Source organism: Camelus bactrianus, chromosome 10, assembly GCF_048773025.1.
Source record: "Camelus bactrianus isolate YW-2024 breed Bactrian camel chromosome 10, ASM4877302v1, whole genome shotgun sequence".
Classification (NCBI taxonomy): Eukaryota; Metazoa; Chordata; class Mammalia; order Artiodactyla; family Camelidae; genus Camelus; species Camelus bactrianus.
Window position 1 is genome coordinate 32,869,963 of NC_133548.1, and position 15,351 is coordinate 32,885,313.

Below are 15,351 nucleotides of genomic sequence, written 5' to 3' on the forward strand. Positions count from 1 at the left end.
CTACCTGTGATGACATTAAAACTCCCAAACTCCCAAGAAACTAAACTTCAGGACCAGATGGCTTCACATGTGAATTCGACCATTTAGTTAATACCTATCCTTCTGAAACTTTCCAAAAAACTGCAGAAGGAACATTCATACACATTCTATGAGGCCAGCATCACACCAGATGAAGGTATTGAAAAGAACAGGCAAGTATCACTGATGAACATATATGCAAAATACCCAATAAAATATTAGCAAACAAAGGCTCATATGCCATACCCAAATAGAATTTATCCAAGGAATTTGCAATATCTAAAAATCAATCACTGTGATAAGAGCACGTTAACAAATTGAAGAATATAATAGATTAGATGTAGGAAAAGCTTTTGATAAAGTTCAACATCCAATTATAAAAAAGCTCTCCAGAAAGTGGGCATAAAGGAAACGTATCTCAAAACAATGAAGGCCATATATGACAAACCCACAGCTAACATCATACTCAATGATGAAACGCTGAAAGCATTGCCTCCAAGACCAGGAACAAGACAGGAATGTTCACTCTCATCACTTTTATTCAACATAATACTGGAAGCCCTAGTCACAGCAGTCAGAGGTGCAAAAGAAATAAGTAAAACTGTCACTGTGTGCAGATGACATGATACTTTACACAGAAAATCCTAAAGACCACCAGAAAACTACTAGAGTTCATCAACAAGGTCAGCAAAGTTACAATTTAATATATAGAAATTTGTTGCATTTCTAGACACTAAGAAAACAATAGCATACCTAGGAATTAACTTACCTAGGGAGGTAAAAGGCCTGTACTTGGAAACCTATGACACTGATGAAAGAAACTGAGGCTGACACAAATGAAAATACATACTATATTCTTGGATTTAGAAGAATCAATATTGTTAAAATAACCATACTATTCAAGGCAATATACAGATTTGATACAATCCCTATGAAAACACCAATGGCACTTTTCACAGAACTATTTGTACAGAAACAAAAAATACACCAAAAAGCCAAAGCAATCTTGAGAAAGAAAAGCAGAGCTGGAGGAATCAAGCGAGTCTGGTAGTTACACAGACACACAGATTAATGCAACAGAATGGAGAGCCTGGAAATAAACCTACACATTTATGGCCAATTGATCTACAACAAAGGAGTCAACAGAATACAATAGAGAAGACAGTCTCTTCAATACATATGAGGAAAATTGGACAGATACATGTAAAAGAATGAAATTGACATCCTTTAATACTGTATAGGAAAATAAACTCAAAATGGATTAAAGACCTAAATGTAAGACTGGACACTACAAAACTCCTAGAGGAAAATATAGGAAGAACATTCTTGGACATGAATCAAAGCAATACTTTTTTCTGTCTCCTAATGTAAACAAAAGCCAAAATAAACAAATGGGATCTCATTAAACTTAAAAGCTTCTGCACAGTAAAGGAAACCTTCGACAAGCTGCAAAGACAACCTATTGAATGTGAAAAGATATTTGCAAGGGATATAACTGATAAAGGGTTAATATCCAACATTTATCAACAGCTTATATAACTCTGTATCAAACAACTTGATTTAAAATGGGCAGATGAACTGAATACATTTTTCCAAAAAGTAAATGCAGGTGGCCAACATGCACGTGAGAAGATGCTTTGCTAATCATCAGGGAAATGCAAATAAATCAAAACCACAATGAGATTTTTCACCTCACACCTGTCAGGACAGCTATCATCAAAAAGAACACAAATAAATGTTGGTGAGGATGGGGAGAAAAGGGAACCCTCGTACACTGTTGGGAATGTAAATTGGGACAACCATTGTGGAAAACATGGAGGTTTCTCAAAAAACTAAACCTAGAACTACCATATGACTCACCAATTCCACTACTGGATATATATCCAAAAAAAAAACACAGAAACATTACTTCGAAAAGATACATGGACTCCAATGTTTACAGTGGGATTGTTTACAACTGCCCAGGTATATAATAAGCAACTTGAGTGTCCCTCAACAGATGACTGGTTAAAGATGTGGCATATAAGGATGGGATGGAATACTGCTTGGCCTTAAAAAAGAGTGGAAATTTTGCCATTTGCAGCAACGTGCACAGACTTGAAAGGCATTATGCTAATTGAAATAAGTCTGACAGAGAAAGACAAATGCTATATGATACCACTTATATGTGGAATCTTGAACATAAAACAAACCAGTAATTGAAACAAAAGGAATCAGACTCACAGATAAAGAGAACAAACTAGTGGTTACCAGTGGGACAGGGAAGGGGTTAGGGGTAATAAAGTTGTATTGGAACACAATTTATTTTGTTCAGCCATAAAGCTGAGCACGTGAGACAGAGATCTTATAGTCTGCAACACCTACCTGGCACTTTACGAAGTCTTTTGATACCTGATAAGGAGTATACACTTAGGACTAGTACGCTAGACCTCTCTGTTCTACCTTCTCACATACAAATTTAATAATATTTACAAAATACAAATTTTGCCTTCAGGTTATAACCTGCAAACTAGTCTTTTTGTCCTCTCTAATTGGCACCTGGGGTAGAAAACCTTTATCTCATTTTAATGAAAAGGAACCCAGGTCTGGAGAGAGGGGAAATGACTTTTCCACATCACAAGTTTATAACAAAACAGAAACTAGACCCTAATCTGCAGCTTCATAATAATATTTCTCCACTATACTGCTTCCTTGTATCATGAGGTGGCTGGAGGGTAGGATACAAGGATTTCAGACAAACTCAAGTCATAAGGATTTGTAGGGTAATGGTTCTCAAAGTGTAGTCCTCTGACCATCAACATTAGAATCTCCAGGGAACTAAAGTCATACCTTGTTTTCTTGCTTTTTGCCTTACTGCACTTAACAGATTGCATTTTTTAACAAATTGAAGGTTTGGAGCAACTGTGTTTAATGAGTATAATGGATGCTATTTTTCCAACATCACTTGCTCACTTTGTGTCACATTTTGGCAGTTCTTACGTTTTCAAACTTTTTAATTGTTATTATATTTGTTATGATGATCTGTGATCAGTGATGTTGCTATTGTAATTGTTTTGGGGTGTCACAAATTGTGCCTATATAAAATAGTGAACTTAATAAATATGCATGTTCAGATTGCTCCATCAACCAGCCATTCCCCCATGTCTCTCCTCTGCCTTCTCTGAGACACAAAAATGTTGAAATTAGGCCAATTTAGAACCTTCAATGTCCTCTAAGCACTCAAATTAAAGGAAGAGTTGTACATTTCTTTAAATCTAAAGCTAGAAATGTTTATGGTTAGTAAGGAAGGCATGTCGTGTTGAAAGCCAAGATGGAGAAAAGACAGTCTCTTCAATAAGTGGTGCTAGGAAAACTGGACAACTACCTATGAAAGACTGAAATTAGAACATTCTCTATCACCATATTCAAAAGTAAACTCAAACTGGATTAAAGACCTAAATGTAAGACCGCATACTCTTGAACTCCTAGAGGAAAGCATAGGCAGAACCCTCTTGGACATGCATCACAGCAATGTATCTGAACCAGCTTCTACAGTAATGGAAATAAAAGCAAAAATAAACAAATGGTATCTAATAATTAAAGTTAAAAGCTTTTGCATAGCTAAGGATACCATCAAAAAATGAAAAGGCAACCTACAGAATAGGAGAAAATATTTTCAAACGATGCAACCAAGAAGTGACTAATTTCCAAACTATACAAATAGCTCATACAACTTAAAATCAAAGAAACAGACAACCCAATCAAAGAATGGGCAGGAGACCTAAATTGACATCAAGGAAGATATACAGTTGGTCAACAAGAACATGAAAAGATGCTCAACATCACTAATTGTTAAATGCAAATCAAAATTATAATGAGATATCACCTCACACCAGTCAGAATGGCCATCATTAAAAAGTCTGCAAATGATAAATGCTGGAGAGGGTGTGGAGAAACGGGAACACTGCTACACTGTTGGTGGGAATATAAATTGATGCAGCCACTATGGAGGGCAGTACAGAATTTCCTTAAAAAACTAAAAATAGACTTACCATATGATCCAGCAGTCCCACTCCTGAGCATTCATCTGGAGAAGAATATAATTCAAAAAGATACATGCACCCCAGTGTTCACAGCAGCACTATTTACAATAGCCAAGACATAGAAACGACTGAAATGTCCACTGACAGATGACTGGATAACGAAGTTGTGGGGGGATATATACATTGGAATACTATTCAGCCATAAAAAAGAATGAAGTAATGCCATTTGCAGCAAGGTGGATGGACCTGGAGATTGTTATCCTAAGTGAAATAAGCCAGAAAGAGAAAGAGAAAGAAAAATGCCATATGATATCACTTATATGTGGAATCTAAAAAAAAAAAAAACACACAAATGAACTTATCTACAAAACATTAACAGCCCCACAGACATAGAGAACAAACTTATGGTTACTAGAGGGTAAAGGGAAGGGATAAATTGGGAATTTGACAATTGTACCTCTTGGGGAGTGATGGAAATGTTAGTTATCTTAATTGTGGTTTCAAATTGTACATCTGACATGAACCATAACACAAAGGTGTTTAAAAATAGTACATAAAACATTCATAAATAAAAAATTAAAAAAGCTAGGCCTCTTATGCCAATTAGTCAAGAACTCAATGCAAAGGAAAAGTTCTTGAAGGAAAGTCAAAGTGCTACTCCAGTGAACAGACAAATGATAAGAAAGTGGAGAAAGCTTTCGTGGTCTGGACATAAGATCAGAGCAGCCACTACATTCCCTTATCTCAAAGCCTAATCCAGACCAAGGCCCTCACTCGCTTCAGTTCTATGGAGGCTGAGAGAGGTGAGGAAGCTGCAGAAGAAAAGTCTGACGCTAGGAGAGGTTGGTTCATGAGATGTAAGGAGAGGAGCCATCTTTATAATATAATAAGGACAAGGTGATGTAGGAAGTTCTAATGTGGAAGCTCCACCAAGATAATTCATGAAACAAACAAATACAGTAAGCAACAGATTTTTCAATGTGGACAAAACAGCTTTATGATGAAAGAAGGTGCCTTCTAGGACTTTCATTGCTAGAGAGAAGTCAATTCCTGACTTTCAAACTTCGAAGGGCAGGTTGATTCTCCTGTTAGTAGCTAATGTAGCTGGTGAGTTGAAGTTGAAGCCGGTGCTCATTTACCATTCCCAGAATTCTAGGGCCCTTAAGATTTATGCTAAGTCTACTCTGCTTGTGCTCTGTAAATGGAACAGCAAAGCCTGGATGGCAGCACATCTGTTTACAACGTAGTTTTACTGAATATTTTAAGCCCACTATTGAGACCTGCTGCTCAGAAAAAGAGAATTCATTTCAAAATATCACTGCTCATTGACAATACACATGGTCACTGATGGAGATGTATAATGAGATGAACGTTATTTTTGTGCCTGCTAACACAGTATTCATTCTGCAGCCATGAATCAAGGAGCAATTTTGACTTTCAAGTGTCCTGATTTAAGAAATCCATTTTGTAAGGCTATATAGCTCCATGGCTACTGATTCCTTTGACAGATCCGGGCAAAGGAAACTGAAATCCTTCTGGAAGGGATTAACCATTGCAGATTCCATTAAGAACATTCCATGATTCATGGGAAAAGGTCAACATATGAATATTTTCAGGGGTTTTGGGGGTTTGGAAAAAGTTGATTCTAACCCTCATAACTTTGAGGGGTTCAAGACTTCAGTGGAGGAAGTAACTGTAGATGGGGTGGAAATAGCAAGACAATGAGAATTAGAACGGGAGCCTGAAGTTATGACTGAATTGCTGCAATCTCACAGTAAACCTTTACAAATGAGGAGGTGCTTTGTGTGGATGAGCAAAGAAAGTGGTTTCTTGAGATGGAATCTACTTCTGGTGTGAGGATGATGTGAAGATTGTTGAAATGACAACAAGGGTTGCAAATATTCCATACAGCAAGTCTTGAGAAGGTTGACTACAGTTTTGAAAGAAGTAAAATGCTATTAAGCATCAATGCATGCTACAGAAAAATCATCCCCAAAAGGAACAGTCACTTGATGTGGTAGACTTCATTGTTGTCTTATTTTAAGAAATTGCCACAGCCACCCTAGCCTTCAGCAACCACTACCCTGATCAGTTAGCAGCCATCAATGTCAAGGCAAGACCCTCCACTGAGCAAAAAGATTATAACTAGCCTAAGGGTTAGATTATGGTTAGCAACTTTTAGCAATAAGATATTTAAGATATGTACATTTTTTAGACTTAATGCTATTTATTGCACACTTAATAGACCCCAGTATAGTGTTAAACACGATTTTCATATGCACTGGGAGACCCCAAAATTCCTGTGACTCACGTCATTGCAATGTTTGCTTTATTGTGGTCATCTGGAACTGAACCTTCAGTATCTCTGAGGTATGCCCATAATTATAAATGCAAATTGCTGTGCCCTAATTGAGACCTACTGTACCAGAAAGTATGGGATTAGAGTCAGCAAAGTTTCACAAGCCTGCCAGTGGATTCTGGTTCAAGGAACAGTTTAAGAATCACTGATGGAGAAACACAGTGACCGAGTCCTTTGGGAAATTAGTATGGCGTGACCCTCAAGCTCCTGCAATGAAAAGGCAAGGTTTGGACTTGCACAGAAACATGAAGTCAGAGGAATGGAGATGGGGCCGCTGCTCTTTCTAAGGACTCCTCAAGTTTTGAAGGCAGAAGTAAACCTACCAATATGTTTATCCTTAAAAACATACACACACACACACAGGAAACACAGGGGTGGAGCTCACAATAGAGTAAGAGGATGCTGAACTCATCAACTCCCCCACGAACACATTAAAAATACATCTAATATGTGGAGCAATTCTCAGTGAAAATTAACTGGAGACTGGCAGAAACAATCTTGTACAACCAAGGCTGTCAGGTTGGAAGGGAAGGGAAGTGATACACCAGTACCTGTGTCAGGACTCAGAATAGGTGGGGGGGGGGGGTCCTCCCTGGGAGTGAAGGTTAGAGTTGTATTAGGCACCCCAGCTCTGGGGTCTGACACTGGGAATACAAGCCCCTTGACTGGTTGAGGGGCTGATGGCACTAACAGGAGGGCTGTGGGAAGCTTAGACTCCATGTATGAGGAACGTGCCTGCTTACTCCTGAAACAGGGTGGAAAGAGTGAATTGAAACTGCACTGGGTTCTGGCTGTTCCCCGCAACCACCCCGGTGCATGCCGCCCACTCTGATTCAGTCACCCACTCTGGCCCCACTGGCTTTACGACACAGCTCCACACTGATGTAAGGGCTCAGTTTTGAGGGACATAACTGGTCCAGACCTGGAACAGCATCTAAACAGGGTTGGTGGAGCATTACTGGTGCTTACAGGGACTGCTTCAGAAGTGGTCCCAGACACTGCTGCTGGGATGGCCACAGCCTGCACCCCAACCAAGGCTGAGCCTATGCACCAGGCCCACCTGCTCTGTGGTGCAGCTCCACACTGCAGTGAGGGCTCCAGCAGTGGAAGGAATATGCTCAGCTATGAAGGAAAAAGGCAGTTCAGTCCCAGAGCAGGATGTGAGCTGGGTAGGGGCAGCCATTTCTGGCACTTAATGGAGGCAGCACAAGTGGTCCTGGACTATGACTGAGGCCAGAGGTGCCACAGCTCATCCCTAGACCCACAGAGGGAACATGCTTCAGCCCCTCCTGCTCCAGCACTGATCTCCTCTGGGGTGAGGGTGCAGGTGCTGGGAGGGGAGAGAGCACACACAGAGAGGGAATTGAGCTAGCTCATTCTCGACTGTCAGGGCTTTGCTGGGACCTGATCTGAGCCCTGAGAGAGTGGTGTTGGCCACTGAACCAAGGAGAAGCCTCAGATCACACCTGGCTCTGGCTTTAACTTACTTCATCTCCAGCGCCTCCTCCTGCCAAAATGTTAGTTGCCAGCACATCCTGGTGAAAGACATAAGTCATGCTCATGTCAGGTCCAGCTCTCCCACCAAAACCACTGGGCACGTGTAGACTGTGTAGGGATGCTCCCACAGAAGGGCACTCCTTCAAAACCCAACTGAAACAAATGTGAATGGTATACCAGATAAAGAATTCAAAGCACAGTAAGACTGCTAACTGAATTAGGGAAAATCATAGGTGAGCACTGAACATTTTAACAAGGAGCTAGAAAATAAAAAGCCATTCAGAATCAACGAATATAATAACATGGAACCCACACTAGAAGGAATTAACAGCAGACTGTAACAGAAGAACTCACAACTGATCTGGAAGGCAGAATAATGGAAACCACCCAATCAGAAGAGCAAAAAGAAAACAGCGTTCATAAATTAGAAGAGTTTAAGGGACCTTTGGGCAACACCACATGTTCCAACATTCACATTATAGGGCTCTCAGAAGGAGAAAAGAGAAAGTGGTTGAAAATGTATTTAATAAAATTATGACTAAAAACCTTCCAATCCTGAAGCATGAAACAGATATCCAGTACAGGAAGTGTAAATAGGGCTTCAAACAGATGAACCCAAACAGACCATACCAGGCATATAATTAAAATGGCAAAAGTTAAAAATAAAGCGCTAACTCTAAAGGCAGCAGGAGAAAAATGAAAAGTCATATACAGGGAAACCACCATAAGGCTATCAGCTGATTTTCCCGTAGAAACTTTAAATACATCATGCACTCCCTCTGGCCTGCAGAGTGCTGAAGGGGAAGAAATCCTGCAATCCAGGATACTGTGCCCAGCAAGATTATTATTTAGAATAGAAGGAGGGACAAAGAACTTCTAAGACAGGCAAAAACTAGAAAAATTCATCAACACTAAACCAACCCTAAGTGAAATGTTAATGAATATTCTCTAAGAGGAAGAGAAAAGGCTTGAACAAGGATTAAGTGTCTACAGGAAGGGAAAAATTCCACTAGTAAAGGAAAATATGTATAAAGTCTGAAGATCAATGACTTAAATAAGCTAGTATAAAGATTAAAATACAAAATAACCCCCACAAAATCAACTATAATAATCAGTAAAGGTATAAACATGAAGATGTAAAAATATATCAAAAATACAAAATGTAGGGGTTAAAACATGTAGCTCTTTTAGAATGCATTTAAACTTAAAATGACTATGAGTTTAAAACAAGTATAGTCATCGGTCAGCATATATGCACCCCACAGTAACCACAAATCAAAAACCTATCATCAATACACAAAAACTAGACAGAAAGGAACAAAAACATACCACTGAAAGAAAATCATCAAACCACAAGGGAAGAAACTAAAAGAAGAAAAGAACAGAGAAGAACTACAAAAACAACCAGAAAACAAGTAACAAAATGTGTTACATGCCTATAAATAATGACTTTAAATGTCAATTGACTGTATACGCCAATAAAGGAAACAGGGTGGCTGATTGGATAAAAAAAAAAACCAAGACCCATCTATATATGATGCTTATAAGAGACACATTTCAGAGGTAACAACACACAGGGACTTAAAGTGAGGGAATGGAAAAAGATATTTCATGCAGATAGAAATGACAAGAAAACTGGGGTACCAATTATCAGATCAACTAGACTAAAAACAAACCTATAACAAAAGACAAAGAAGGGAATTATATAATGATAAAGGGATCAATACAAGAAAAGTCTGTAACATTCACTTATACATATATGTACCTAATGTAGGAGCAAGTAAGTATACAAAAGACGTAAAGGTAGAAATTAATAATACAGTAATAGCAGGAGACTTTAACACCCAGCTTATATCAGTGGCTAGATCATCCAAAGAAAAAAAAATCAATTAGGAATCAGTGGTCTTAAATGACACATTAACTCAACTGGACTTAATACTTATCTGTATATAGGACATTCCATCCAAAATCAGCAGAATACACATTCTATACAGGTCCCAGAGAATGTTCTCCAGGATGGACTACATACTAAGCCACAAACAAGTCTCAACAAATTTAAGATGATAACTATTATATCAAGCACTTTTCTGACCACATAAAACTAGAAATCAATTACAGAAAGAAAAATGGGAAAAAGCACAAACACACAGAGACCAATCAACGTACTACTAAAAAAACCAATGGGCCAATGAAGAAATCAAAGAGGAAATCAGAAAATACCTTGAGACAAATGAGAACAGAAACATTTCTTCCCAAAAATCTATGAAATAAAACAAGAGTAATTCTAAGGGGGAAGTTTATAGCAATACAGGCCCACCTCAAGGAAAAAGGAAAATCTAATAAACAACCTAACCTGCTATCTAAAGGAAGGAATTAGAAAAAGAAGACACAAAGCCCAAAGTCAGCAGAAGGAAAGAATAAAAAAGATTAGAGAAGAAATAAATCAAATAGAAACCAAAGAAGGTCAATTAAACCAAGAGTTTGTTCTTTGAAAAGGTTTTGAAAAGTAGTAAAATTGTAGTAGGAGAATTCTACCAAACATATAAAGAAGAGCTGATACCTATCCGTTTCAAGCTATTCCAAAAAACTGAAAAGGAGGGAACACTCACAAATTCATTCTATGAGGCCACCATTACCCTGCTGCCAAAACCAAAGACACTGCAGAAGAAGAAAAATCTAAGCCAATATCACTGATAAATAGACATGCCAAAATTCCTAACCATATATTAGCAAACATATTTAACATATATAAAAAGGATCACACACCATAGTCAAGTGAGATTTATTCCAGGGATTTCTCCTTGCCTCATTTTCTCATCTTTTAAGGTTTTACTCGAAGGTCACCTACTTTGTGAAGTCATTTCCTTTTCCTTTCTGTATCCTCCCAGGATCGAGCATACTTCCCCTTTCTATGTTCCCACAACAAATAAATCATTCGTGACTCTACCAGGGCGTGACAGGTGGTTAACTGTGAATCCATTTCCCCATTCATCTCCACGATCGCCAATATAAATGCAACCACTCATCCTAAAATGCTGCATTTCCCAGATACTAATAAACCTGGGACCTCTCTATCTTCCCATGTAGCCGGGTAGAGTATAAAGATGGCTCCCTAAGGCCTTGGACAAATTGATGAAAGGAAAACCCACGGATGGGTATCTATGAGAAGAGGCTGGGCTGTAGCTAAGATTTAGGGATCAAACCCAGAGAGTGAACCATTTTTCACTCTGGGTTTCTGTGACCTGGATAATGCTGGAGGAACATGGGTTCCAAACGGTTCAGCAATCATTCTGTGCCAGATCAACTAACTGGTCCGAAGGTGCACAAAACCACTGTCACTGTCGAGGAAGCACGCGGCTCTAAACAAAGCCCAATTCCATTTGCGCTAACCCAGCTTTATCACTGAACTCCATTCAGCTGTGGGCATGTTTCAAGGACTCTTTTCCAATTGGCATGAAACATTAATAGCTAACCTGGTGTATTGATTTTTAAGGAAGAAAGCTTCAGCTTTGCTTCTTTCAGCAAGTACCCCTTGGCCCTTTGTTGGCTTGTGCGACTCTGCTCTTTGTTATTTGTTTTTATTTGAATTTGAAACATCATGGGTATGATTTAAAAGCCAGCATTTTACATCTTAACCTTGATTTTACTTCTTAGCCTTGTAGGATGATGCCATTGTAATAGTCCATTTGGACGCTTAAGTACTGGAAATTTTTCTTATCAAATCGGAATAGAATACCTACAACTGAATAATGGAAACAAACAAAGAAAATCACAAATAACTTCGTTTTTTGAGGATGATTTCCAGAATATGATTCAGAGTTTTTAATTTAGCTCCTATAACCAGATCCTCCTCTCCCTCCACAACCTCTTGGAAGCTATGCTATTAATGAATAATTAATTTTTTTAAAGACTTATGTAAAGAACTCTGCTAGTGCTTTATTCATAAAGAGGTGCAGTGGTGGCAGAGGTGTGTGACTATTAACCAAATAAGATGGTAAGAGTTGTTCCTTTCCTGTAGCAGTGTCAGTCTAATTCCCAGAACTCTTCGGAGAGACTTTAGGAGTTAAAGCAGAATAAACCAATTTAGCCTGCTTGGGTGATTAGCACAGTCAATTAATGAAGCTTTGGAAGATTTTTAACGATTGGTAAGTGCCCTGCTTTACCATGGGCTTAAATAAAACCTGAAAAGTAAATTTCGGTTTCATACTGGTCAAGACTCAAGTCCCTTGTCTATTCCAGAGAGAGCACAGGGATGCTGTTTTTAAATTACAGGGTACTTGGAATACAGGAGGTGCTTAACAACTGGGGGCAGTGGACCTAAGTGTGGATGCGTGGAACTAGGCTTACGTATAAGGGAACAAATGGGTGTTATGGGGTGATGATCTAAACACCTGGTAAGACAGCCTTCCTAAATAGGCACCCCTGGGTCGATTGGAGATGTGGCAGACCTCAAGTCTGGTCAATGAACTGGGTGACTTTTCAAGGTTCATCTCTACTCTGTTTCTAGGGAGCACTCTGAATTTATCAGGAGACTAGCTCTCTACAAGGCTACTAAGCAAGCAATTTCTCATGGTTCCCATACCCACAAAGCCCAAGATTAAACAGCCCCACCTCAGCAGACATAAAAATACAATGCGAGAGTTACAGGGAAGCAGTATCAAAGGGAAATAAATAGTCAGCATCAACAAAAGAAGAAATAAAGCACAAGGAAATCAAACACTCTAATAGACTCATTTTGCAAAGCATAAAGAAAAACCAGCCGATAACAGAATTTTCATAAGCATTAAACTCACTTCTAAACAACTTAACGTAAGGAAGAGCCCAGCACTGACAGTGACAAAGAAGACATCATGTACCCGAGGACCTCGGGCTATCATTACCACGCATTCAGAATGGAAGTCCACCTGCCTCTGACCGCTGCGAGCAAGTCTCCGAGCCTTGCTCTTCTGGATGACGTCACCAGAAAAGTGACCAAGTTCGTGCAGATGATCACTTCGGGGAAAGGGCAGTTTTACTCAGCAAGTCTGTATGAGTGTGGGAGGGGGCTCATTAAAGCGCTCACCCAGCCATCCTTAAAGGCACTGCGGGCTCTGGTGGCAGGACTGCCGTCGGCCTCTCCGCCCTGCCTCGCCCTTCTCCCCAGCTCTGCAGCCTCCTCACCACCCCGCGCCTCACTTTTCATTCCGAGCAGGTCTGCCGGCCACTCAGCACCACCAGTAGCTGCAGTGGGCATCAGAACAGGAGAAGCCTTTTCAGGAACTACAGGGGACCTAGGGGTCAACAGCCTCGGGGAAGGAGGCGGCAAGGGAGAGAAGGAGCAGTGACGATTTCTGCCGCACCGCGCAGCAGCCTCACCTTGCAGGAGCAGACGGAACACCTGTCTTCTTTCAGAGTCCACACCTGCCCGTTGCGCTTCAGTCCTCCTTCATGCGGACAGTCACCAGAGCAGGAGGGTCCCGAGGCACAGAGGCAGTCGAAGCCCCCTGCCAGGTTGATGCAGGCAGAATCATTCCAACAGGTGTGAGTCCTTAAGGCACATTCATCAATGTCTGCAATAAAGAAAGCATAGAGCTTTAGACTCCAGTCAAGATTATTATTAGAAAACAATAATCATGTGTAATAGCGACTGTTAACATTATGGAGTGTTCACCTCGTGCCAAGCTGTTCACAGGCACTATCGCACTTACTTATAATGCAAGGCGGCTCTGTGCAGGAGAATTTGTTACCTCCATTTGCCAAATAATGGAACTGAGGCTCATATAGGTTGGCATGCCCACTGTCAGATAGCTAGTAAGCGGCTAGTCTGGGACTCAAATCCACAGCTGTCACTCTAGTTACTAAATTATCTAGTAGCAACTCTGATCTAGTTTTAGGATAGTCTCAAGAACTGTACCACTGAGAAGCCATAAACACTGCTAATTCATTAATGGTGGGAATACATCCCCATGGAGATCTGGGTCTTTTTAGATAAGGTTAGCCTGAATAGATTAGTCACTGAGTAGGAACAAGTGGGCAGTTAGGGCAACCCTGAGCCAATTAGACTGACTGCAGATCCTGCGGCCAAAGTTGAAAAAAGGGAATAATGCTTGGGAGGTGCCTTGCTTCATCAAAACCTCACCACCCTAATGGCCAGCAGCATTTTGGTCCACATAAGAAAACATCTCACAGCTACAGTTAGGGTACAGCATGGATGCTGATGGGACACACACATATCGTTTGCTGTTCTGTTTTTTTTTTTTTGAATTGACAGCCCAAGAATGAAAGGAAAACATAAATCCAGGAGCCCTTCCTGACTTTCAGAGCTTCGGTGACCTTAACCACATCTCAAACACATCGCTGTCCAGCCCCTGGTAGGAGTCCCTTCCCAGCAGACAATCTAGTACTTCACAAGACAGCCAGTTCATCTTGGAATAACTCTTTCAGAGATGTTAAATTTAAATAAAATGTATTATTCAGTAACTTCTGCCTCCGGGTACTAGTTCTGAGACTAGTCAAGGAAAGTCTATTTGGTGGTTCTTATTTATGACCATTTTTAAAGCTATTTGAAGACATTGGGCATTTGTCTATCAGGTCATTTGTCTTCTCCACTTATTGACCTACTGCCAAGTCCTTCAATATCTTTCAGATGACTACATTGACTCCAACACATTTTTTCCAAAAGCCTTCTATGCACCAGGTGGTCTGCACAGTGGCGCTATAAATGTTGGCAATGACGTGTGAGACACCGTCCTCATGCAAGGGACAAGGAGGTACACAGGTAACTGCTGGTAGGCTACCGATGGGTAGGCTTGAATCCTATGGTAGCTAGACTAAGAACAGCATTAATTAACTTACCCTTCGTCCTAAATTTCATGTTAAATATGCGTAAGGTTGTACTCATTTGGTTAAGGGTTATGGAACTAAATTACAGAAAAGAATAATTGAAAGTCGCATTTCCCCCTAAAGTACTCAAAGCTATGAAGTGCTCAAAGGCATAGTATCAAATGTACTGTTACCACTTTATATTTTTATAGAAAATCATTTCAAAGTTTTTCACAGTTCTTTCTCATGAGTTATGCCACATAGTTGCAAGATGGAAAGAGTTGCCCTCAATTTACAAAAGAAGAAACTAAGTTACAGAGATGGCTGAGTGGTCACATTAGTGGCCCACCTGTGTCTTGACTTAAATGAATGTAAAGGATTAAGACAGAGTTCAAGCCCTAGCTCCTTAGTTAAGCATCTCCTAATATGATGCCAATTTATTGTAACTGTTCACCTTCTCTGAAGACTCACTGCAGTGACAACTGGAGGTATGTTTCTTGCTGTTTACGTATATACTTTCTTGGAACAATACTAAAGTGATATGTTTGCATTATTCTCACTCTCCAGTTTTTGCTGGAAGTAACAAAATATACTTCCCTCGTCACATTTATAATCTAGTTTGTATATCTAAGAAATACACAGAGAGTAATTCAG

General features: G+C 39.9%; 1 protein-coding gene and 1 long non-coding RNA gene across 3 annotated transcripts in view; one reads left to right on the plus strand and one right to left on the minus strand.

Moving 5' to 3' along the window:
• Window positions 1-15,351, plus strand: part of LOC141578852 (uncharacterized) — a 101,031-nt gene that overhangs the window by 69,267 nt on the left and 16,413 nt on the right. The window lies entirely within an intron of this gene.
• NELL1 (neural EGFL like 1) overlaps window positions 1-15,351 on the minus strand; it is a 755,554-nt gene that overhangs the window by 32,432 nt on the left and 707,771 nt on the right. For both annotated transcript variants that reach the window (XM_074372235.1, XM_074372234.1), the window contains one exon: window positions 13,252-13,445. In XM_074372235.1, the coding sequence (XP_074228336.1) occupies window positions 13,252-13,445 (194 nt within the window). The remainder of the gene's footprint in view (window positions 1-13,251; window positions 13,446-15,351) is intronic.